Source organism: Galeopterus variegatus, unplaced genomic scaffold, assembly GCF_000696425.1.
Source record: "Galeopterus variegatus unplaced genomic scaffold, G_variegatus-3.0.2 Scaffold3271, whole genome shotgun sequence".
Lineage (NCBI taxonomy): Eukaryota > Metazoa > Chordata > Mammalia > Dermoptera > Cynocephalidae > Galeopterus > Galeopterus variegatus.
The window spans coordinates 176,061-203,230 of record NW_007729382.1 but is presented as its reverse complement, the minus strand read 5'-3'; the positions used below and the strand labels follow the sequence as shown (position 1 = coordinate 203,230).

The 27,170-nt window shown below is 39.2% G+C and overlaps 1 protein-coding gene across 1 annotated transcript in view; it reads right to left on the bottom strand.

Annotated features, from left to right (window-relative positions):
* PSD3 (pleckstrin and Sec7 domain containing 3) overlaps nt 1-27,170 on the bottom strand; it is a gene marked incomplete at its 3' end in the record, with an annotated part of 162,442 nt that overhangs the window by 24,709 nt on the left and 110,563 nt on the right. Inside the window, exons 5-7 of the mRNA XM_008584470.1 lie at nt 8,665-8,859; nt 8,478-8,558; nt 1,666-1,778 (exon numbers count right to left, since the gene is read on the bottom strand). Of these exons, the coding sequence (XP_008582692.1) occupies nt 1,666-1,778; nt 8,478-8,558; nt 8,665-8,859 (389 nt within the window). The remainder of the gene's footprint in view (nt 1-1,665; nt 1,779-8,477; nt 8,559-8,664; nt 8,860-27,170) is intronic.

The following is a 27,170-nucleotide window of genomic DNA, read 5'->3' as shown; positions in this document are numbered from 1 at the left end:
TAATATATGTATAAAACTTCTTTGAATAATAGGAAATATGCCCAGAACCACACATCACTATAAATCAGATCCACTGAGAGCACTGTTTATTAATGAAGAAGACCCTTACTTGACAACGTAGCTGCATTTTCCTGAATAGGAGATGGTAAGAAAAAAAAAAAAAATCACTTAACATGTTCTAAAGAATCTTACTATTGTAAGAAACATACAACAAAACATTTCTAGGGCCGGCCCGGTGGCGCACTGGATAGTGCACCGCTTGGGAAGCGTGGCGGCGCTCNATTTATGCTAGCTGTACAGAGAGGCTTGTCCAATTACTGAATTTATAAATTAAAGACAGCCATTTTTAAAGTATGCCTTTTAGTACAGAAGGTGATTTCTGTCACCAATACCTCTAAATAGATGCTACTAAGTGCCTAAAAGAATATTTATTCCAGTTCCATTTTATCACAAATTCTATATGCACTTAAAGCAAATTCCTGAAGGCATTTGAAAAATTCAGCAGCCAACTTTCAAATACCCTTATCAACAGCCAATTGAGTGCACAAATCCGTATTTCTTATTTTACTCAGGAATGTCAACATCTTAGATTTCAAGAATGTTTTAATAAAAACAACCCTTTTCTATCTCTTTCATTCTCTAGTCAATGCTGAAAGGAATAGAGATAGTGAATAAATAGTACTCAAAACAGCATCAGTGTACAGATAGAAATACGACCTTAATAATCAGATGGTAAATTAACTGTAGACAGCCTGGGGGACAGAGGGGAGGCAGGAGCAAGGACCTTAGTCAATATCAAGTGATCAATTGTACTTATCCCAGTTAACTGGCAATACTGAAGCTAAGAAATAATTACCATTTCTTGTGCATCTAGTCTCAGTGATTTATTCCACGATTTTTAAGTTTATGAAGGATTGCCCAATTGCAAATGAATGTGCTTGACTTCAAACTCTGAAAATTTTGTTTTATTGCAGGAATTACCTCCCTTCATAAGGTAGGTCAATAATTAAATAGTTTAAAGTACTTTGTAAAAATAGTACAATAAACATAAACTGAAATCATCCATGAAAGTCAGTGGTGTTATTATAATTAATATCAAACAAAAGCACTAGACTTCCAGTGAGATTTGTAAATGCTTCCAAAACTAACCACAAAACTAAGCATACATGGACTTTCATCAAGAAGTGTAGAGACCATAGACATAAAAAGGAGAAATAAGAAAAATGGCATTTCATTTATTATAATGTACTTTGCACATAAAATCTCAGAGTGACAAAGCATGGGCAATTTAAAGAAAGTACACTGTCACACTAAAGATTTGGAAAATAAGGTAAAAATAATTAAATGAAGGGTGAAGAATGTCATGCTGTCATTAAACCATGCTTTTAAAGAGAAGTTAGTGACAGGAGAAAATGCTCCTAATGAAAGAGAAAGCAGAAAACAAAACTCTGTAATAATTCCAATTTGACATGAACTATTTCATAAGTAGACTAGAAGGAAGTAAATCAAAGTATTAATAGTTTTTCCTAGGTAATTAGAGACACTTAGGTGATTTCCATTTTCTTTTGCATAATTATCTATACTTTCCATGATAAAATGCAACTTGCATAATAAGAAAAATAACCACTGTTATAAAAAGAAATTCAAGAATTTCCATCAGATTACCCTGTGAAGCAATGGTATCTGGGTTACAATAGAAGTATCTGTTGGAAAAGTGTATCAAAACTCTTTCTCTTTCTTGAGTTTCTCCCACAAGAGAAAATGCTTTGAAGAAATACCTAAAAAAGAATTAAGGGGAAAAAAAAGTAAAACTTTAGAAAATGTTATCACACTCTTTACATTTTCTTGAGTTTCTCCCACAAGAGAAAATGCTTTGAAGAAATACCTAAAAAAGAATTAAGGGGGAAAAAAAGTAAAACTTTAGAAAATGTTATCACACTCTTTACATCTGACAGTTAAAGATGATTTATATAAACATAAGATATTAATTATGCAGTTATTTCTCCCAAAAAACCAACTTACTAGATGACCATTCAATATAAATTTATATTGATATTTAAATTCTATAAAATGTCAATATAAAGGATGACAGGGGAATAAAAAGGTAGCCCGTACATCAAGAAAGCCTTGGGAAGGTATGACTAAGTGTCAAGTAGCCAATTTTAAAACATCAGTCAGATAAAAAACAACCAAAGAATACTTAAGATTCAACTTATACAGGCTGTATTTTAAAACTCTACCCACATCAGGGTTCTTTTATCATTTTGTTGCATGATTGTGTAATCACAACTGACTTTGTTGTAATTAAAATTACAATTACACTGCCTTGTGTGCAGATTTCTGTTAATTTTATTTTGCCTATTATCACATCTTATTATTAATTTTTTAGATAAGGAGAAATTGGGGAGCTAAAACCCTGATTTATTTCTTAAATTATGAAATAAATTAATATATGTATAAAACTTCTTTGAATAATAGGAAATATGCCCAGAACCACACATCACTATTAAATCAGATCCACTGAGAGCACTGTTTATTAATGAAGAAGACCCTTACTTGACAACGTAGCTGCATTTTCCTGAACAGGAGATGGTAAGAAAAAAAAAAAAATCACTTAACATGTTCTAAAGAATCTTACTATTGTAAGAAACATACAACAAAACATTTCTATGAAAATGTTGCCCTCTTATTATAGATTTATAGTTTGTTAACCTAAATTATATTAACCAAACTTTAATTTTTCATAACTTTAAGTTTTATTCCATTTTTAATTGACATAATAATCATACATATTATTGGGGTACAGTGTGATATTTCAATACATGTATATGTTGTGTAATGATCAAATCAGAATAATGCTTATCCATCACCTCAAATATTTATCATTTCTTTGTGATAAGAACATTCAAAATCCTCTCTTCTAGTTATTTTGAAATATACAATATTATTACTCCTACTGTGCAACAGAACATCACTACTTATTCCTCCTATATATCTGTAATTCTGAACCTGTCGACCAATCTCTCCCAATCCCACCCTCCTCTCAGTACACTTCCCCAGCCTCTGGTAAACACTACTCTACTCTCCACTTCTGAGATCAGCTTTTTAAAATTTCATAAATGAGTGAGGTCATGCAGTATTTGTCTTTCTGTGCCTGGCTGTTTTACTTAACATATGTCCTCCAGGTTGATCCATGTTGCTGCAAATGACAGGATTTCTTTTTTTCTTTTTTTTTTTTTTTTACAGCCGATTAGTATTCCATTGTGTGTGCATATACATATGTGCGCACACACACATTTTATCCATTCATCTGCTGATGAACACTTAGGTTGATTCCATATCTTGGCTATTGTGAATTCTGCTGCAATAAACACAGAAGTGCAGATATCTCTTCGACATCACCAATTCCATTTCCTTTGGATAAATACCCAGTAGTGGGATTGCTGGATTATATAGCACACTATTTTTAATTTTTTTTTAAGAACTCCACATTGTTTCTCATAATGGCTATGCTAATTTACATTCCGGTCAATAGTGTATAACGGATCTCATTTTTCCATATTCACACCAGTATTTATTTTCTTTTTGATAATAGCCATTCTGAGGTGGTGCTGATTCACAGTTCCTTGATGATTAGTAATGTTGAGCATTTTTTCCATATACTCATTGACCATCTGTATGTCTTCTTTTAAAAAATGTCTACTCAGTTCACTTGCCCTTTTTAAACTGGATTATTTGTATTTTTGTGCTACTGGATGGTTTGAGTTCCTTACATAGTCTGCATGTTAACCCACTGTCAGGTGCCTAGCTTGCAAATATTTTCTCCTAGACTATAGGTTGTCTCTTCTTTCTGTTGATCATTTCCTTTGTTGTGCAGAACCTTTTTAGTATGATCCCATTTGTTTACTTTTGCTTTTGTTGCCTGTGCTTTTGAGTTCATATCCAAAAATCTTTGTCCAGATTAATGTCATGAAGTGGGTCCCTTATGTTTTCTCCTACTAGTTTTATAGTTTGGGATCTTACATTTAAGTCTTTAATCCACTGATGAAAGATTTTTGTACATGGTGAGAGATAAGTTTCATTCTCCTGCATGTGGATATCCATTTTTCCCAGCACCACTTTTTGAAGAGACTGCCCTTTCCCAAGTGTGTGTTCTTCGTTCCTTTGTCAAAAAATCAGTCACCTCTAAGTATGTGGATTTATTTCTGTGTTCTTTATTCTATTCCATTGGTCTAATGTGTCTATTTTTATGGTACCATGCTGTTTTGGTTAGTATCGCTCTATAGTATATTTTAAAGTCAGGTAATGTGATCTCTCCACCTTGGTTCTTTTTGCTCATGATTGGTTTGGCTATTTGGGGTCTTTTCTGGTTCAATGTAAATTTTAGGATTGTTTTTCTATGTCTGTGAAGAATGTTATTGGTATTTTGGTAGGTATTACATTGAATCTGCAGATCACTTTAGGTAGTATGGACATTTTAACAATATTAATTCTTCCAATCCATAAACATGGTATAGTTTTCCATTTATTTGTGCCCATTCGACTTCTTTCTTTCTTTTTTTTTTTTTTTTTTAAATAGATTTCAGTGTAGAGATCTTTCACCTCCTTGGTTAAATTTATTCATAGTTATCTTTTCTTAGTAACTATTGTAAATGAAATTGTTTTCTTGATTTCTTTCTCAGATAGTTCACTTTTAGCATATGGAAATGCTACTAACTTTTATGTGTTGATTTTGTATCTTGTATCTTCTGCATATTTACAGAATTTGTTTATAGTCCTGACAGTTTCTTGGTGGAGTCTTTAGGATTTTCTATACATAAGATCATGTCACTTGTAAACAGGGACAATTTGACTTCCTCCTCTCTAATTTGTATGTCTTTTATTCCTTTCTCTTGACTAATTGTTCAGGCCAGGACATCCAGTACTTTGTTGAATAGATGTGGTGAGACTGGGTATCCTTGCCTCGTTCCTGGTCTTAGAAGAAAAAGCTCTCCACCTTTTTTTTTTTTTAATAAACCACATCATAATACAAAGAAAAAATATAGATCTTTCCTCCATTCTTACTTGATTTCATTACAAAACCTATGAGTATCCTTGATTCAATGGAAAGAGGCACAAAATAAATCACTGTTGTACACTCTAATCCAAACATCCTCACTTCACCTACCAGGCCTCCATTTCACGGTTTGTAAAACTAAAGGGTTATACTATATGATCTCAGAATTCTTCCAGGCTCTGCCATTTTATAGTTTGTAAGAGTAAATGATGACTGGGTTTTAACTTCAGCTCCTCTTAGAAATTTGCAGTATGATATGAAAAGTGAGGATCAATTTGTTTTAGACATCTTTATTTAAAAAGGTCAGCAAAAAGTGAATATTGTCTGATAGGCTTTTACAGATCATTTCTGCTGATTATTATGTTGATACTCATTTTTATTCCATTCAAAAATCAAATTCAAAGTATTATTTCAAAAGGCTATTTGGCTATTATAAGCAAATGCTTAGGAAAACTGTAATTCTATAGTCTGTAAACTGTTCTTTTTTAACTAATCATTCAAAAAACCAAACTCCCTACACTAAAGAATTGAAAGCAGGGTCTCAAAGAGATATTTGCACACCCACGTTGACAACAGCATTATTCACAACAGCTAAAATGTGGAAACAACCCAAATGTTCATTGACAGATGAATGGATAAACAAATGGTGGTCTATCCATGCCTTGGGTTGAATGTTCCCCCAAAACTTAGTCTTCACTGTGACAGTGCAAAGAGGGTGGGAAATCCTTTTATGGTAATTGAAAGGTGGGGCCTTGAAGAGGTGATTAGATTGTAGGGCCATGCCATAGTGAGTGGATTAAAAATGGTGGTCATGGGTGTGGTTTGTAGGGCTTTAAAGGAGAATGAATGAGGTGATTAGTGTGTCTCTCTACTATGCTATTTTTGCAATGTGATACCCTGATGTTACTGAAGTCACCACCAAAGAAAGCCTTCACCAGATGTGTTCACTGGACTTTGGATTTCCCAACCTCTGAAACTGTAAGCAATAAATTTTATTTTCTTTATAAATTACCCAGTCCCAGGTACTTTGTTAGAGCAACAGAAACTGACTAAGAAGAAAATTGGTATTAGAGAAGTGGGGTGTTGCTTATAACATACCTGAAAATGTGTAAGCAGGTTTGGAACTGGGTGTTGAGGAGAGGCTGGAGGAATTTGGAGGAACAGGCTAGAAAAAGCCTAGATGGTGGTGAAAGTTTAGAAGACAAGAAAACCAGGGAAAATTTGAGAGATTGGTTAAATAGTGGTGATAAGAATGCTTACGGAAACATGAAATGTAAAGACCTCTACCTGAAACTGAGGTCTCAGATAGAAATAAGGAGTTTACTGGAAACTGGGGCAAAGATCACCTTTGCTATGAACTGGCAAGGAACTTGGCTGCACTGTGTCAAAGCCCCAGGACTTTGTGGAAGTTGGAACTTAAGAGATGTGAATCAGAGTATTTAGCAGAAGAAATTTCTAAGCAGCAAAGCATTAAGGTAGCTGCATGACTACTTGCAACAGCCTATGATGAGTTACAGTGGCAAAGGCATGATGTAAAGCCAGAATTTAAAAGAGAAGTAGAGTGTAAAGATTTGGAAAATTTGTAGTCTGGCCATGTGGTAGAGAAGCAGAGAGCATTTTTAGGAGAAAAATTCAATGGTTTAGCCCAGTGGCCATTTGCTAAGGAGATTAGTACAAAAGAAAGGTGGAAAATGCCCTAAAAACACTGCAGAAGCTTCTAAGCCAACCCTTCCATTTCAGGTCCAAAGGCCTAGGTGAGACAGAATAGTCTTGGAAAACAAGCATGAGGTGCCCCCCTTGAGCTCGCTGCCCAGGACCACCTTGGGAAGCTGCTTCCGGCACCAGCACCCTGGCTGCTTTGGCTCCTCCAGCCATAGCTACATTGGCCCCAGGTATGGCTAGACTTGCAGCTTTGGAAAATACAAGCCAGAAGCCTTGGCAGTGTCCACATGGTGTTAAGTTTGCAGGCTGACAGAATGCCAGAGCTGTGGAGGCTTGGGAGCCTCCACTCCGATTACAAAGGATATGTGGAAAAGCCTGGGAGTCCAGGAAGAGATCTGTCATAGTGGTGGAGTCACCACATAGAGTCTTCTCTAGAGCAATGCTGAGCAGAAATGTGGGGTTGGAGTTGCAGCAGAGAAACGCCATCAGTGCCATCCCTAGTGGAGCCGTGAGAGTGGGACCACATAGAGACCTCAGAATGGTGGAGCTACCAGAGTGCAATGCCAGCCTGCAAGAGCTAAAGCATCACCTGAGACCAGGAGAGCTATAGAAATGGAGTTGCCTGAGGACCTAGGGATCCAATTCCCACACCACTGGGCAGAGGACATCAAACATGGAGTCAAGGTACATAATTCACCAACTTTGAGATTTAATGCCTGCCCTGTTGGGTTTTGGACTTGGTTGGTACTGTTACCCACTTCTTTTGGCCTATTTCTCCCTTTTCAAATGAGAATGTGTACACTTTGTCCCACCATTGTTACCTTGGAAGTAGATACCTTGTTTTGAATTCATAGATGGGACTTTGAACTTTAGTCTTTTTGAGTTTAAACAAGTTAAGACTTTGGGGATGAAATGAATGCATTTGTATGTGAAAAGGACATGAGTTTTGGGGGGCCAAGAGTGGAATGACTTTGGACTTTGTACCTCTGAAACAGTAAGCAATATATTTCATTTTCTTATAAGTTACCCAGTTCCAGGTAGTTAGTCATAAGCAACAGAAATGGACTAACACAATCCATACAATGGAATAATATTTGTCCTTAAAAAGAAATGAAATTCTGCCATATGCTTCAATATCAAGGAACCTTTAGGACATTATGCTAAGTGAAATAAGCCTGTCACAAAAAAGACAACTACTGTATGATTCCACCTGTATGAGGCACCTGGGAGTAGAATGGTGGTTGCCAGGGGCTGGTGGGTAGGGAAATGGGGAGTTATGGTTTAATGAATATAGAGTCTCAGTTTTACAAGATGAAAGGAGTTACAGAGATGGATGGTAGTGATGGTTGCACAAAATTATGAATGTATTTAATACCACTGACTTATACTTAAAAATGGTTAAGATGGTAAATTTTATGTTTATATGTACTTCACCACAATAAAAAAAAAAAAAATAGGGGGAAAAAAACAGTCCCACAGTTTCCACTTTTTCTCCAGACTTGCTTTACACCATTCTTTACTATGCCATCTGGACTTGGGCTTATCAGTAGATGCAGAATATCAGTTCATCTGTGATTTCATAAAAACAATACATTTTTCTCACTCTCTGCTATGTCGATATCTATAAATACAATCTGAGCTAAGTTCACAAAGTAAATGGGGGTTTAAAATAATAAAATCAGATTCTAGATAAAGCACATTTCTTTCTCTCCAAGAATGAATTCTTTGGAGGCAATAAAGAAATGATGTTTAATCATACCTGAGAGACTGATCCAGTGTCATTCCCGTAAAATCAAAAAACTTCAGATATTCTTCCGCAACTAGTTTGCTAAATTCATTGCTATAAGAAAACAGAATAGACTTGGTTATTGAAATGGAAACTATTAAAATACACACACACACACACAATAAACTCAAACAGACACCAGCCTTAGACTAGAACATACTTCTTGCCTAGATGTTTTGCGACATCTGATCTTTTGAATCTGTCCAGTTGATAAAGGCGTTTGGCCAGCCTTTTGGCTGCTTCCACATTACTGCTGGTGCCATTACTGAGTCCTTCTGAAGTCTCCTTTTCCAGAATTTCAGTGTTCCCCATTCCAGAATGAGCCTCTAGCCGTGTTTTTTTCACCTCAGCATTGCTAGGAGAATAGATAAAGAAGGAAAACAAAGTAATAAAAAAGTTTTCTTATATAGCAAAAAAAAAATGGTTGATGAAATAATCATGACATTGTAGAACAAACAAATAAAAACTTAAATGAGATCGTTTCATACTTAACTGTGCATAAAATATTTTCAGTTACTATATTTCAAAGGACTAAAAAAGTGATTGCCTAAACTCTAGACTAGCAGTTTTTAAACTAGTTGGTCTTAGGAACTTCACATTTTTAATATTGAGGACTCCAAAGAGCTTCTGTTTATGTGGGTTATCTATTGATATTTACCATATTAATAATTAAAACATTAAAAAGTTAAATATTTACTAATTCATTTAAAAATAATAAATCCATTTTATGTAATATAAACATTACATTTTTATTAAAAATACATTTTCTGAAACAAAATAAAATTTGGTGAGATAAGAAACAGTGGTTTACATTTTTTACAAATTTCTTTAATGGCTGGCTTGATACGAAGGCAGCTAGATTCTCAGGGCCACCTCTACATTCAATCTGTAACAACATACTGTTTTGGTTGAAGCATTTTAAGGATATCTGGCCTCACATAGATACTTAGTTAGAAAAAGGAGGAGTATTTTAATATTTATTTTTGTTTAATTGTGGATACTCTTTATTGATACCACACCAAAATAAGATAACCGGTAGTTTCTTAAGTCGCAATACAGAATCTAAATTCATGTCAATGAACTTTCTGTACTCTTACGCTAAAATACGTTTTATACTTTGAATGGATCTTTTACCCATGCATAATTTTGTAACACCACATGTTGGCTGTTTGCAAAATATTAGTTGACACATTTCATTATACGATATCAAAAAAATCACATTCATTAATGTCACCACCAGTACCTTCAGGAAATTCTTTAAATATTGGGAAGCTGTCAAACTTTTGGTGGCAGATATGTTTTCCAAAATTCTAATTTTTGATCAAAAGTTCAAATTTAATCATTGGCTACAAATATTGTCAGTATTTTTCTTTAAAGTAACAGAATCACTCAATTCATTTTCCAGAAAATGTTTGCCAATAACATAGTTTATCATTCTTTCAAGGAAAAATGACGTTCCATGAAAAAGAGGGACTAGTGTATAGCTCAGCTCAAATGACAAATGGGCGCGTCTCCTGGCGAAAACCATCAGGAGCAGGGGCCGGCCCGGTGGCGCACTGCTACAGTGCGGCGCTCCCGCCGAGGGTTTGGATCCCACATACAGACCGGTTCCCGCTCACTGGCTGAACGAGGTGCGGGCGCAACACTGAGGGTTGCGATCCCGTGGCCAGTCCCGGTCCAGTACGGGCGTGACACTGAGGGTTGCGATCCGTTGCCGGACACGAAAAAAGACAAAAAGGAAAAAAAAAAAACCATCAGGAGCGGAAGTGCTTTATTCCCATCTCGTCACATGTGAAATTTAAAGGACATGAACTCAGTGTTAAAATGTAATAAAATTAATTTGTACTGGCTTCATCAAGGACAATTTTAGGTGAAACTGGCCTTTGTTTTTACTTTAAATGATGGCAGTGAAGAATACAATGACAACTAGAAGTTTGGTGCCACTACTTTCATTTCTGCAAGGCCCCACTACTGCTTTTGTACTATACAATATCAATATGGTAAAAATGGAAGAAAATGTAGTGGATAGTATAAAATAACTTTGACCTCACAAACCTACTGAAGGAACTATACCCTGTGGCCTGCTGTGGAGTGTTACCTTATGCATTTATAACACTAAAACCAATGAGGGATACATTAATTTCCAAATCTTCATTTTAACATGGTAACAAAGACATGCTCATGATAAAACACTGCTTAAATGGCCTTCCAACACACCACAGACCCTAAACCAGGGACAGTCAGAATTTTTCCATAACGGATCAAGTAATAAATATTTTAGGCTTGCAGGCCACGAGGTTCCTATCATACATGCTGCTTTCCTGTTGTTGTTACAACTTTTGAAAATATTAAGCCATTCCAGGCTAGTTTGAATTGGGCCCACAGATGGTGGTTTGCAAGCCCTTGCTCTATCCCATCTTTCTTTGGCATGACCTGCATCATAAGCTTCTAAACTAGGACACTGAAGAAGGAACAGGGATGATAAAATCATTAAATATGTAATTGTAATTGTTACAAAGTAAAAACAGCATTATCGATCAAAAAAACAGTACTGCTATTGGGTACAGAGTTCCTTCTTGGGATCATGAAAATATACTTAAGATAGTGGTGAGGGCTAAGCAGCTCTGTTAATATACCAAAACCACCAGATTTTATACTTTAAAAAGGTAAACGTTGTGTTATTTGAATTGTAACTCAAAGCTGTTAAATATTTTTGGAAATCTGAATTTGAAAAAAAGTTGTAAATTCACACCATGTAATAAATGACAAAAACCACAGTAGCAAGAATATATTTTTAAGCAGAACTGCTCAATCTCTAACTTGTTACTTATCCTACCTAGTTTACAATTTCCCATTTCCCACTGATCAACCACCAAAGTGGTGGTCTGCAGCTATACTGCCACTCAGAATGCAGCCAGGGTTCCCGCACAACCAGCTGTTGCACCAAGGAGCTTCAGAGAGGCTGCAGAGTCCTACACTTCCCCCCAACCAGCAGACTTGAAGTTAACGGTCCCCAGCAACTCCTCTGCAAGCACGCTTTATCAGCAAGCACCCCACATACTGCCCTTGAGAGGGAGCTATATATAAGAGTAGGGAAAAGAGAGACAGGTTATCCCAGATTGTCTTTTGAATTCAATGATGTGAAAATTCTGTTCAAACCATTTGTCAACTCACACATTCCCAGATGAGACCTTAAAAGCTGGAGGTACAAAACAGAGGTCTACCAAACATATGGTAGCTTATTTTACTGCAACTAGTAATAATAACACTTCGTTGTTTTTTTTTTCCTTTTTGTCTTTTTTACTGACCGGTAACGGGATCGCAACCCTCGGTGTCACGCCCGTACCGGGGACCGGCAACGGGGTCGCAACCCTCGGTGTTGCGCCCGCACTGCGCTCAGCCAGTGAGCGGGACCGGTCTCCACATGGGATCCGAACCCTCGGTGGGAGCGCCGCCACACTCCCAAGCGGCGCACTCTCCAGTGCGCCACTGGGCCGGCCCTAACACTTCATTTTTTAAAAGTCTATGTCGAATACTAAACTATAGTCAATGCCAATACCAGAACAGGCATAAATTGGCACTGACCCAGGAAAACCAGATATACAGTAACCTTCCTTAAACAATAAACCACCTTAAATAATTTTTCAATAGAAAATAACCACCAATTAAAATGAATGGCTTCATTATAATAAAATCTTCATGAAAATGCATTTAAATATTTTTTTCATGCTAAACCTTCCTTTATAGAGTTAACATCACCAGTTAGCTTTGTGAAATATATCCTAACAGAAAATGATATTTAATTATTATCTACAGCTTACTTAAGATAAACTCAGTAGAAATTTCTTTTAAAGGGCAATTCATGGTTACTTTGAGTTTTCCCACATAAGTGGTAGAAATACAAAATATTTACTCTAAGAACTATGTTAGTTACAATCAAGCAATTTTTATAAAAATATCCCTGGAGTTGTGTTGAAATGCATTCTCTTCCAAATGTCAATTAAACTGCTGCTTACTGTTCACTTCTCAGGGCAAACCATGGTAGATATTTAACCACTCCCTGCAAACAAAGTAATTATACCACCTATATAGTACAGGGCCGACTTTGTCAAATACAAGAGGCTTATCTTAATGAAGGTATATTTAAAAAAATAACTGCTCAAAATCATTCTTACCCCCCATGTTTCTCATTCTACATATTTGTCTCTTCCTTCTATCTTGCCCAGCTCTGTTAATTTCACCTAGTTTTCCTCCCATTCACCAAAAAGGTGTAATTTTTAAAATCTGTGCAACAGACTTCTCTGGATCTTCTTGAAAAAAACCTTCAGTAAAGGGAAAGAATAAGGAACAAAGTGAGGATGATTCCTCCATTCCCAGATGGCTTCATTCTGTCCTGTTTCACAATTTATGAGATTACTTGAACAAGAAAAGAAATTGCTCTTTTAAATCGGAAAGCCTAGCAATATGATGGTGACGCAAACTCACCAGCAGCAATACAGACACCAGGAAGAAGCCATCACAACCTCCGGGGTGTGCCTGGGCCATCCTTTGTCCTGTGAGCCCTTCCCAGTGTTGCTCACCCACCACTCCAGAGTCTGCTGATCAACCAGCCTTCTCAGGACCTGGCTCCCTGTGAGGTCATATTACTATGACCTCACATTCTCAGCAGAGTGTTTATTGTTGGGGTTTTTGTAATGTTTTTACAGCCCCATTTAAAACAGGAGCCAGAACACAGGGCCACTGTATATCAAGAGTGTAAAGAACAATGCAGCCCAGCCTTGCTCACACTTGATAAAGCAGAGTGGATGACCCCTCTCAGAGGGGATAACAGCCCACTTTGTTTCCTTGAATGCACAAGACACTGCCCCTCCAGTCTGTTGAGCATTAGATGCTTTCAGTGGTTTGAATTTTCTTTCCTATAGCTCAGCTTTGTTTCCCCTATTTTTCTTGATCAAATAACTTTACCATCTTGTAAGGTGAAATCCCTACCAGTCACTTAAATGTAGAAAGAACTTCCCAAAATGTTCTCCTTGCATTCTATAAAATGCTTCACTGGGACCTGTACTTCACACCTCCACGTAAATGTAACGCTCTGGCATCAAAACACTGTATCATCAAATGAAGAATCAGATTATTGAGTCTGATCACCAGGCTTTCTCACAACCTTTTCATCATAGTAAGATTACCAGATTTTTCCAAATAAAAATAACAGGATATCCATTTAAATTTGAATTTCAGATAAATAAAAAAATAGTGTTTAGCATATGGCATTCCTTGACTGCCAATCAGTAGCATGTTTCACAATCAGATTCCTTCTGGGTTTGTTTTAACTTGCTTCTGTGATTTATTTTGTATTCTTACTACTTTTCTATAGTTTTACTGAGACTTTTAGTTGCTTGTGATCTTCTGATCCTTCTCCAATGTCCTCTAAATACAAAAGGAAAAACCTCTCTTCTCTGTATTTTCACCCTTCTTTCCCAACCCGCATACTGCCACCACAAATGTGACAATATGCCTACTTTACAAAAATCCTACACGAGATAAAAGTCCATCATTCAGTGGTATGTCCTATAAGGCCCTTCACAAGCAGATCCCAGTTCCTGTTTTTGACTTGTCCTCTACCATTGCCCTCATGCTCGGACCACACAGAAGCATAAGCTGTGTTCCCATCTCTTTCACACAATGTTTCCTGCAGTACCGTCACTCCCACGCATACCACACCAAACTGCACCAACCCCTACTGACCCTATGGAGCCCAGGTGACATAACAGCTTTTCTAAGACTCATGCTCCAACTCCCTGCTGCTGCATTCTTGGAACACTAATACATACCCCTGTCTTACAGCACTGCTTTTTAAACGTCCCATCTCCTTCACCTACCACTATTGCATTCTACTTAGTATCCACATCACAAGAGTAGGCTGAAGTCCTCAACAGCCACTTTCAAAACAATGCAAGAGCTGAGCAACCTGCTGTGTCCATTCCTCAACCATTGTCTACACTATGCTATCAGTAACGGTATGTGGCACTAACTTTCTAATTCACTATGACTAATCCTGGAAAGTTCTGGATAATCTGACATTGGCAGAAGGTAGCAGATATATTGCCTTATTTCATATTTACTTTAAATTTAAATTAAAAAAATTTTTATTTGACTGTGGTCATGAAACTAGCACAAAAAAATAAATGAGGCTAAGGTGTCAAAGCTCCCCCCACCCTGCATTTATAAAGTGCCCCCTGAGAGTTGTGCTTAGAAAACAACAGTCACCTAGTTACATTTTCTATGTAAGCGAGGCAAAGCCAAGTTAGAAGAGTCCCAAAGAGTGGGAGGACACTCCAGTTGCAAGTGGAATAAAAGGACCAGCAGGAGCAATATGACCCTTGTGCCATTCTTCAGGCTGAAGACACAAACACAAAAGCCCAGAATCAAGAGTTGAGACAACCAGCCCAAGTGCGTGACTTCCAGTCCTGAAGGAATATCAGTCTGGAAAAGTCCTAAGTACATTGTAAGCCAGATACACGTAAAACCCTGAAGCATAACTACCTCTGAAAAAGGAATGAAAGTCTTGTCAGCCATCATTATCTATGGTATTTATGTCCCAGGCATTGCACAGATAGCATGTAATCTAATCCTGAAAGAAATGTAAATGAGAAACGACTCAGACCAGCCATAGCTTCTGCAGTGGTACCATTCACCTACAAGCATCTAACATCAGTAAAGCTCCTACTACCTGCCAGCCACTGGCTAAGTGCTTCCTAGGGACTATCTCATCAATCCTCAACTATCTTATAAAGTAAGCAGTAGTTTAAAACATTTTACAGATGGGGAAACTGAGACAAAGAGCTGGATATGGACAGCGCTCCTACTACCTGCCAGCCACTGGCTAAGTGCTTCCTAGGGACTATCTCATCAATCCTCAACCATCTTATAAAGTAAGCAGTAGTTTAAAACATTTTACAGATGGGGAAACTGAGACAAAGAGCTGGATATGGACAGCGGGACTCCAGTACCCAAGTCTTTTCTACGGTCTACTAACTGTGCTGCTACGCAGCTTGGCTACTGCTAGTCATCTTCCGGTATGTATGTCTTTACCGATTCAACACATATTTATCAAATTCCCTAATATGTACCAGGCAATGTTTTAGGTGCTTCAGTAAACAAAACAATAAAAAACTCCTACACCGGGGGAGCTAAAAATGAACAATAAATAAGTAAATTGTATATATCAGAAGACAATATTTGCTATGAAGAAAAAATAGACCCCCCCCCAAAAAAAAAAGATATCAGGAATCCCAGCTTGGAGGCGAGTGTAGATATATTTTTATATAAAGTAATCATGGGAAGCCTCATGGGGATGGCAACGTTTGAGCAAGACTTGAAGGTCAGCGGTCCAAATCTGAGAAAAGGACAGCGTTCCAGGCAGAGGGACCAATGGAAAGGCCCAGAGGCTGTAGCATACCGGAGGTAGGAGAACAAGCAAGAGGGCCAGTGTGGCTGGGCAGAGTGAATGAAAGGAGAAGGTTCAGAGAGCATTGGGCCTTGCAGGGAGAGTACTGCATAGGGCAGGGGTTCCCGGATTTTCTCAGCACACAGAGCCCTTCACGTGTAAGTTTTTCAGGACACTCCTAGGCCCAAAGAATACCCAAAAGTTCTGTTTATGAACAGGATAACAGTATATAAATAATTATTAAGTTGTTTGGACGTAACAATTTATAGGCACTTGGAAAAATAATGCATATAAGTTGAAAGAAAGTTTGGTGGTTTTTTTCCCTCTTTTTGGCAGCTGGCCAGGATGGGGATCCGAACCCATGCCTTTGGTGTTATAAGGCTACATTCTAGCCAACTGAGCTAATCTGCCAGGCCAAGAAAAATTATTTTCATTTCATTATTATATAACCACCATTACTTTCCAATGGGTGTGTGTTCCTGTTGGGGACCACACAACTTCTCCAATCTCAGATCAGACTGGATGCTGCTGCTCATTTTCTCACAGCAAATGGGTGTGTGTTCCTGTTGGGGACCACACAACTTCTCCAATCTCAATTTTTTATCACAGCTAATGGTGAAAACCCAGCTTCATAAAGTGATGTCATCAAAAGGAAAACAGCACAATCTAATGTGGAAACTGTAAACCACCTTGAACTAGTAGTTCATACAGTGTTTGACAGATGCTGAGTACAGCTGTATTTCCCTTGAAAATTCGGATTTCCTACAGCACCCCTGTGAGTTCACTGCAATGTCCCAGGGGACCTCGTACAGTCTGGGAACCACTTTGTGGTTCGAGGCCTTCTGGGCCACAATGAGGACTTTGGTTATTACTCAGAGTGCAGTGCTTAATTTTGAAGGGTTCTAAGCAGAGATAAAAGATTTGATTTATATTTTTAAAGGGTCACTGACTATTGTTTTGAAAACAGATGAGAGGAGAACAAGCAGGGAGAGCAGACAGGAAGTGCTGCAATACTCCAGAGAGACAAGTCTAGGCAATCAGCAGTGGCTGTACTTCCATGTAGAGCTGTCAGGATGGTCTGGTCCTGTTGTGATGTATGACAACAAAAGAAGGTAAGTTTTAAGGCCTGAGCAACTGGAAGGGTGGAATTGCCATTAATTAAAATAAGAAAGACCAAAGTTGGCACAGGTTTTGGGTAAAAGAAGTTCCATTTCAGACATGTTAACTTTGAGAAATCCACAAGATAACCGAGTGGGTACGTGGATATGAAGATATGTGAAGCTTTCAGAAGACACATGCCAGGTCCACACCCCAGGGAATTCTCCATCTTCTGGCCTGTGGGGGTCCTTGGCATTTTTCTTTTGAGGTCCAAGATGATTCTGATGTGATGTCAGGATTTTGAGTCACCACTCTAACCCATGAGAAACCACTGATGGAGTTTGGATGTGTTGTCCCCTCCAAAACTCATGTGGAAATTTGATCTCCAATGTGGCAGTGCTAAAAACTGATTGAGTCATGTGGGCGGATCCCTCATGAATGGATTAATGCTCTCCCTGGGGGAGGGGGGATTAATGAGTGAGTTCTCATGCTATTAGTTCCCGTGAGAGCTGGTTGCTTGAAAAGACCCTGGCACCTCCTCTCCCCCCACCCCCGCCATGTGATCTGCTTGTACCCACCGGTTGCCTGCCACTTTCCACCATGAATAGAAGCAGCCAGAGGCCCATGCCAGATGCAGCTGTCCCACAATCATAAGCCTAATAAACCTCTTTTCCTTATAAATTACCCAGTCTCAGGTATTTCTGTTATAGCAACACAAACGGACTAAAACAACCACTGTAGGTCTTAAGAGGAGAAAAGGTAATAATCAGACTTGGGTTTTGCTAAGATCATTTCTGCTTGTTGTGTAGAAGAAAAACTGCAGTGAGACAATACTGAAGGCAGAGAAAGCAACCAGGAAAGGTACTGAAATAGTATGGTCAGGAGACGAGAATCTGAACTGACAGTGTGTGCCAATATAAAGGAAAACCTTCCTCTGAAAGATATTTAGAAGGTAAAATGAAAGAAGATGATGACTGATTTGAGATATGTGTGAAGTTGTGTTCACAGAGAGGGTAGAAGGCTAACAATAACTTAGAAGCTAGGTGAATGTGATGCTACCAACCAAGATAATGGCTACAAGAGGATGAATACGGGATCTGTGCAATGGTGTGTGTACATACAAAGAGAAACAGGAGACAGGAGAAAAGACCATGAGTTTGGTTCAAAGACATAGTAAGTATAAGGTTCCACAAATTATCCAGGCAGAGCTATCTGGTAGCCACGGCAAGCATGCACCACCTGTGGGCATTCCAGAGTCACAGTCACCTCCACATTGGTGAATGGTGTCACCTGGCAAGAGGCCGTAATGTTCAATATGACCAAGGAACCCTGAAATGTGCCAACATAGAAATATGTCTAGCAGTGTATTTATCTGAACACAATTCCATTATAGCCAAAGAATTAGGAAGTCCCCCTTCCTTTGTTGAGGAAATTCTACATGTGAGTGCTCAATTTGCCAGTAAGTAACAACTATTAAGTTAGAAAATATTAAAAACAAGCATCTGCTGAAGAGCTCCAGTGAGATTGCCAAAGTTCAAACACTGGCTCCACTGGTCACCAGCTGTGGAACCTTGGGCAAGTTCATTATTCTCTGCAAGCCTTTGTTTTTTCAGCTATAAAACAGAGATCACAGTACCAACTTTACAAGGTGTTTTGAAGATTAAATGAGAAGATCCATGGAAAATGCTTAGTGCAGTGTCTGGCACACAGTAAACAATACATGTCAGTTGCCATCACCAGCTCCGCTCTCATCACTACTACCCGCTGCAACATCAGCAATATCCTACTTGGTTATTCTAATGATCTTGTCAGAAAATATATCTGACAGCATTTCGTTAAATATAAACTACCAAAGAAATGTTAGTTAGTACTCAGTAGAAGTTAATACCTGACTTTTGTAAGGACAATTGCCTCAAATGAACCCATTTTTGATATCTACGTAGAATACATTATGATTTAAGGACCTTTATAAGGGAAACAAAACCTAATTATCAAAACTCCTAATGTCTCTGTTCAGCACAGAAGCCAAAATTTGGTCTTTACCCATGAAGAATTTTAATAAGTACCACCTAGAGGTTCTCACCATTCCCCGCAGCCCAGGGTACCTTCCCAACTTCACTCATTTTATCCTGTCCTGCATTCTGCATTCCAGAAGAGGACCCCAAGGCAGTGGTACAGAAACTGACCAAACCAACTGAGTGAAATAGTCCGCATTTGCCTCTGAGGCTTGTCACCCTTCTAGGGGCTCTCCTTCCCTGGGGACATTATCCAGATGATGCAAGTTTTCACTTAATGTAACATCTGCAATATTATCAAGTCAACTTTAGTAAGACCATACCACAATAATTTGAGATGAATAATTTGCAAAGCAACTATTACTAGATGTCCAGTTTGATAAACAAGGAGAAAAAATGATGCTAAAACATTCACATGCTCATTATTTGCACAGAGGCTTCTTTGTGCAAAGTGGGATCAGCAAACCCTAATTTCGGTGCACAAGAAAGGAGTGAATCATCTGCAGTTTGACTAACTCATTTTCTTGGAATGCTCTCAAGATGTCATTGGATATTCTCTTCTGTCCACATTTTTGTCAGGTTGCATTAGTACTAGTATATATTCACTGGGCAGCTAAGGAAGGTACAAAGAAGCTGGGCAAATGGTGATCCAGGACTGGCCAGGGAGGGAATGTATGACCTTTGACTAACATAATCGGCAATGGATACTCCACAAAGTAGAAGATCCTCACATGGATAATGACTACAATTTTCATATTGTAAACAGTTTGTTAAATAGTGTTCATGTCAAAGAGCTGATGTATCTTCAAGGGTCCTTCCAAAAAGTTCATGGAAAGTCTCATATTATCTTTTGTAGGAGATCATGTCAAAGAGCTGATGTATCTTCAAGGGTCCTTCCAAAAAGTTCATGGAAAGTCTCATATCTTTTGTAGGAGACTGAATGCACCCCACTGCCCAAAGTCATTGAAGCTTAATCCCCACTGTAACTATTGAGGGTGGGAAATCTATTATGGTGATCGAAAGGTAGGGTCTTGAAGAGGTGATTAGATTGTGAGGAACCTGCCACAGCAAATTGTTTAATGGTGGTCACAGGTATGGTTCTGAGGGCTGTCACACATGAGGAGCTCTCTCTCTCTCCCTACTGCACCATTCTATGTGACACCCTGCATTACTGTAGAGTCATCTCACCAGATGTGTTTCCTGGACTATGGAATTACCAGCCTTTGAAACTGTAAGCAATAAATTTTGTTTTTTAACAAATTACCCAGCTCCAGGTATTTGGTTAGAAGCAACAGAAATGGACTAACACAGAAAATTCGTACTGAGAGTGGGGTGTTGCTTATAACAAATACTTGAAAATGTGGAAGTGGCTTTGGAACTGTGTATTGGGCAAAGGTTGGAGGAGCTGAAGGACTAAGAAAAAGACAAAAAGAGGGAAAGTTTGGAACTTCTGAGAGACTGGTTAAATGGTGGTGAGCAGAATGCTGATAGAAACATGGACAGTAAAGACCATACTGAGGAGATCTCAGATGTAAATGAGAAGGGACTTATTGGAAACTGGGGCAAAGATCACCCTTGCTATGAACTTGCATTCAGTTCATTCTGCCCCAAAGTGTTATGGAATGTGGAACTTCAAGGTTCTGACCCAGGGTATTTGGTGGAAGAAATTTCTAAGCAGCAAAGCACTAAGGAAGTTGCATGGCTACTTGTAACAGCTCATGCTTAGTTATGGCAGAAAAGGAAAAAAGTAAAAGCAGAATCCGTAAGTCAAAAGAAACCAGAGGGCAAAAAATTGGAAAACTTTCAGCCTGGCCATGAAAGCGAGAGTGTAGCCCAGTGACCATTTACTAAGGAGATTAATACAGAAGAAAGGGATTATCAAGAGAAGTGAAAAAAAGACCTTGAAGGCATTTCAGAAATCTTCGAGGCTGCATCTTCCACTACAGGCCCAGAGGCCTAGGGAGACAGAATGGTCTCGGGGAATAGGATCAAGGCTCCCTCCATGGACTCACTGCCCAGGGCCACCTCAGGATGCTGTTCCCCACACCAGCACCCCAGCACTTTGGCTGCTCCAACTGTGGCTAAATTGGCCCCAGGTGTGGTTGGACCCCACAGCTTTGGAAGATACAACTAGGAAGCCTTGGTGGCATCCACGTGATGTTAAGTCTGTGGGCTCACAGAATGCCAGAGCTGTGGAGGCTTGGGAGCCTCCACCCCGATTTCAAAGGATGTATGGAAAAGCCTGGGGGCCCCAGGAAGAGATCTGTTCCAGGGGCAGGGTCACTGCAAACAGCCTTCTCTACAGCAATGCCGGGAGGAAATGTGGGGTCAAAGTTGCAACAGAAAAACCCAATCAGCACCATGCCTAGTGGAGCCGTGGGAGCAGGACCACCATGGAGACCATAGAGTTGCAGAGATACCAGCGTGCAACACCAATCTACAAGAGCTGAAGCATGGCCGGAGACCAGGAAAGTCACAGAAGCAGAGCTGCGTGAGGATTCAGGGACCCAACTGCCACACCAGCATGGAGAGAACATTGAATTTGGAGTCTAGGTACATAATTTGCCAGCACTGATATTTGATGCCTGCCCTGCTGGGTTTCAGACTTGTTTGGGACCTGTTACCCCTTTCTTTTGGCCAATTTTTTCCTTTTTGAACGGGAATATGTATCCTATGCTTGTCCCGCCATTGTATCTTGGAAGTAGAAAACTTGTTTTGATTTCACAGATGGGACTTTGAACTTTGGACTTTTGAAGTGAAACAAGTTAAGACTTTGGGGACAAATTGAATGTATTTGTATGTGAAAAGGACATGAGTTTTGGGGGGCTAGGGATTGAATGCAATGGACTGAATGGCCCCCCAAAGTCACTGAAACTTAATCCCCACTGTAACTGTTGAGGGTGGGAAATCCTATTATGGTAATTGGAAAGATGATTAGATTGTGAGGAACCTGCCGTAGTGAATTGTTTAATGGTGGTTGGGGGCGTGGTTCTGAGGGCTTTAAAAGGACAGCAAATGAGGAGCTCTCTCTCTCTGCTCCACCATTCTCACCATGTGACACCCTGCACTGCTGTAGAGTCACCTCACCAGATGTTTTCTGGACTGTGGACTTCCCAGCCTTTGAAACTGTAAGCAATAAATATTGTTTTCTTATTTCTTATTTCTATCATTTTTCTTCAAATCACCCAGCTCCAGGTATTTTATTATCTAACAGAAATGGACTAATACATCTTTTTAATTCTATTTTTCCATGAACTTTAAGAAGTTCCTGCATATACCAATCCTTTGAATCCCCGCTTCCTGTTTAGCACACAGGTAAAGCTGCACCTAAAGGCAGCAGTGGTCAGAGAGTTAGAAGACATGTCCCAATTCAAGGGAAATTTCTGTTGTTGTTGTAGATTTTGGGTTTTTTAAATATTATCGATCCTTGCTCGAAGTCTCAACTTAGAACTTATTTCTTTTTAATGTAATTTTCTTAAGAATAACAACTGTTAGGAATAAACAAATATAAATTAGCTTAGTAAACATTGGTATCCTATCCCTAAACTAGACATTACAACCACTCAAAGTATACATGTAAATATTAATTTCGTTCAATCAAACACCCCCCTTTCCTATTGAGGAAATAAATAATACTATCTAGCCAGACAACATTAAGGAAGTTCTGCTCTCCTGTTGCTCCCTTTCATTTTTCTCTTAAAACTCTTGCATCAAGAGGCTTTACAAATACTTTCTGTGGTTATATAATGTCCAGTTTTTACCATTTCTTTTAGTGCTTTCTGCCCGCTCTTCAAACTCCTATAATGCCTCTTCCCTGTCCTGTACCACAGGCTTTGCTGCACTCCATTTTGCTGTGCTTAGAACCGCACATCTGTTCTGCAGTGTCCCTCTCTTGCTGACACTTGGACTACATGGCTGTGCAGTGTCACCCTGGAAATAGCTTCTGCATTCTGTACACACCATGCAGTTTCTGCTAAAACAGCCTGACAACATATCCTCTCTACACTGAGTTTTCCCGAAGTGCTATGTATTACAACCATACTGAAAGCTGCTGTATTTGATATATGGAAGGTTTCCTGGATTTGCTTAACAAATTTTGCGTGCAATTTTTTTTTTTTGGCAGCTGACCAGTATGGGGATCCAAACCCTTCACCTTGGTGTTATTACACCGTGCTCTAATCAACTGAGCTAACTGGTGAGCCCCCTGTGTGTAATTTAAAAGAGAAACAATTAGCACCCAGGTGTGAGTGCAAGCAGTAAGATCATCCCTTTAGAAAATAAAATTTTATCTCTGTCACTTCATGCTTCCATCCCTTTAAAATATTACAGCTTATCTGGAAAGAGATCAAAAGGGCCATCCTTACCTGGAGCTATGGGAATAACAGGAGACTTTTCCACTCTCTATTGCCCATTATCATGGAATTATCAAGAATACTCACAAATGTTTTTGTCTGAACATTTTATAAACACTTCTAGAATGTTTATGATATTCCATATACATTCTAAGTACTTTATATTAACTCCCTTAATTCCCCTTTAGCCCTACCATTATCATTTTCATTTTACAAAGGAGGAAACTGAGGCATGGAGAGGTTAAGTAACTTTACCATGGTTGCACTGCTATTAAGGGGTAAAGCTGGGGTTGGAGCTCAAGCTGGGCAGTTGCAGATGTGGAGCTCAAGCTCTTAAGCTACATGGTATGTGGTCTTTCTTCTATGTTATACAGTCATGTGCTATGCAACAATGGTGATCCATAAGATTATAATAGAGCTGGCTGAAAAATTCCTATTGCCTAGTGATGTAGCTGTTGTAACACTGTAGCACAACAAATTACTCACATGGGAGCAATAGGCTGTACCACACAGCCTAGGTGGGTAGGAGGCTATACCATCTAGATTTGTGTAAGCACACACTATGATGTTTGCACGACAAAATCACCTAACGATCCATTCTCAGAATGTATCCCCGTCATTAAGCAATGCATGACTGTATTACTACAAGTTATAATTCAGGTATGACTTTGGTATATAGGAACAAACATGTCTACTTTTTAAGGGACATCCATATGATTAAATGTGCCTAATACAGTTGCATAGTTAAGTGTACACAACCAAATTTGCACAAATTCTCTCTCCAATTACTTATTAAAGCACCTACTATGTGGCAAACACACCTCCAAATGCTAGGGATGCAGCCCTGCCCTTGTGGAGTTCCACTTCTAATAAGAAGAGAGAGACAATAAACCAAATGAAGGGATCTCCCTCAATCCCTACCTTTCATCTTTCCACAAATATTTGCTGAATATCTCTTGTAAATCACAGCCTTCCAGGTAAATATTAGGCGTTCAATAAAACACTAACAGAAAAAAGTCCTTGCGTCATCGAGCTTACATGCAAACAGTGGTAGGGGAAAGTGCCCTGCAGATAAATATAGCCAGGTAAGGGAAGAGGGGAGAGCAGGGGTTGCTATTTTATTTACGGCACACAGAAGGTGCCATTTGAGCAGAAAACCGAAAAAAGTGGAAGATATGGCCTTGCAAGGTATCTTTGGGAAGAGCGTTTCGAACAAATGCAATGGCCTGGGTAGAAGTTCAAGACAGCACAAAAAAGCCTCTATGGCTGGAGAGGAGCGGGCAAAGGGAAGAGACAGAAGTAAGGAGGTGCCAGGGCCTGAATACACTCACAATTCTAAAGTCGTCACTCACTCAGAAGCCCCCAAGTCAACTGCCAGTTCTCGGATATCCAAGGTCAAAAAAGGGACAATTTACAAAAGGTTTTTAGTATCACATATGTCTCAGGCACACCTCAGCTTCCAAAGTTCACGGGCTGTTTTTCAGTTCCTCCCCTACGTCTGCAGAACCTCTTCATGACCCTCAATGTCATCTAAGGGCCCAGCCTCCAATCACCTAATTCATCTTTCAGCACAAGGATCCATGGCATAATCTCTCCAGCACTGTCCCCAGAGAGCTGGTCTGTGACCTTTCTAAGGCTAAATACATATCTCAATCGCATTTCTATCACAGTGCCTAGGACAATGGCTGGCACTTAACAGGTACTCAACAGAAGTGTCGTAAATCAAACTGAAAGAAACAAGTCAAATGACTGTGTGCTAATCTCAACAAATCAATCAATTTGAGTGGAAAATGCCTGAAAATAATAATTAGAATCCTTCCTCACCTGAACCTGTATAAAGAGCTGCAAGTTTTAGCTGAGTTTTATTTTACGTGTTCTCCACATTATGTAATCTAGAAGCTCTAACCAGTGGGAGACACTTGCCAATGAGCTCTCCCTAGACTTTCCCCAGGTTTTGGATGTTTTAAGGTCACCTCTTCTTAATATTGCAAAGTGGGGAGTAAATGTAAAAAAAGCCACAGCAAAGTGCACAGAATACAGGGGTGGCAGTAGGGGATCTTCAATCCTTAATTATCTAAATTTAGAAAAGTAAAATCATGATTATTAAATAAAAAGATTATATATATTAGCTTAAAAAAAAAAAAGAGTACCATTGCCAGCTTCCAAGCTTTGTATGTTCCTAGGCATTACTTTTAAACCAATGTTTTCTCATCTTCATTTGTTATATTTTAAGATACCAAATTTTAGCTCCCGCGCCTCGCTCAGCCAGTGAGCGGGAGCCGGTCCGTACGTGGGATCCGAACCCTCGGACGGGAGCGCTTCCCAAGCGGCGCACTATCCAGTGTACCACCGGGCCGGCCCCCTAGGCATTACTTTTAAACCAATGTTTTCTCATCTTCATTTGTTATATTTTAAGATACCAAATTTTAGGGAGCTACGTATCATCTTACTTTGTCCTTGATTGCACACTGTCACCTCCTAAAATGAAACTACCTACAACAGGAGGGATGTGATCCTTCTGGTCTTTAATGTACACGAAATATATTAGCTGCTATCTAATCCTGTTTTAAAATACTTTCTAGTATTTTAAAATTGAAATCATGGGATTTTGGAGATAGGAAGAGTTTAGTGACATGAGCAGGGACAGATTCAATTACTGGACACAAGACAGAACACTCTGTTCTGCAAATACCCTGAGAATGAAAGGGACCCAGTAGACAACAAATTTAGTGAATGCCCCCCCACAAAAAAGAGAGAGAGAGGGAAAGGGAGGGAGAGGGAGGGGGGGAGAGAGAGAGAGACAGAGAGAAAAGAAAGGAAAGAAAGGTCGTTAAAATCAGGTGGGAAGAAGAAACAGCATTTTGTGGCTTTCTAACATGTGACAATCCCTTTACATACATCGCACCTCATTTTAATGATGATCAGAACCTCCTAGTACAGTTTCTTTATATGAATTTTTAAAAGGCAGATGAATTACAAAAAGGCATCCTCTTGGTACATATTTTAGAAAAAGGAGCCCCTGCCAGAAGATGTGTAGAATTCAGGGCATGTTTCTACTTCTTACCTCATGAGCCCTTGAGGTAATCCAGAGAAGCTGTGGGGTAATTAGAATAGCCACCTACTTCTAGGCCACACAGCCTCAACAAAGCAAACTGCAGATCACCTAACAACTCGGCCTGCACACGAAAACAGCTGATGTTGATAGCACTCCTGACTCCAAATCCAGCACTTTCTGTCCATTGCACCAAGGTCTCCAGTAGAGATGACAGTGTAAATAAAGGGAGTCTCAACAAATCCCTTGGCAAGTATTTTTCAAGCAAACTAAACCCGGAGAAAATGGCCAAGGGGAGCACTTCTGGAGGCCCTGAAAACTGGTAAAGGAGGAGGTGATGTTAGAAGCAGTGCAAACCAGATTGCAGCAGCAGCAAAAGGTATTCTTGTAGCTCATGCGCCTTCCTACAAAGGGTGGGGCTAAGAACAGGAAGAGCAGGAGATGCTACTGAACAGAGGTGAAGAAGTAATCCCCCCTCTATTTTTCCCCCACCGAACATCTCCAAAGATGAGGCAAAAGTGGTTACTGCTTTTGGCAAACTATAAATACAAACATGTATCATATTTCATTAATTCCTAGGTACATTTTTTTTTTTTGGTGACTGGTAAGGGGATCGGAACCCTTGGCTTGGTGTCGCCCGCACTGCGCTCAGCCAGTGAGCTCACCGGCCATCCTTATACAGGATCCAAACCTGCGGCCTCA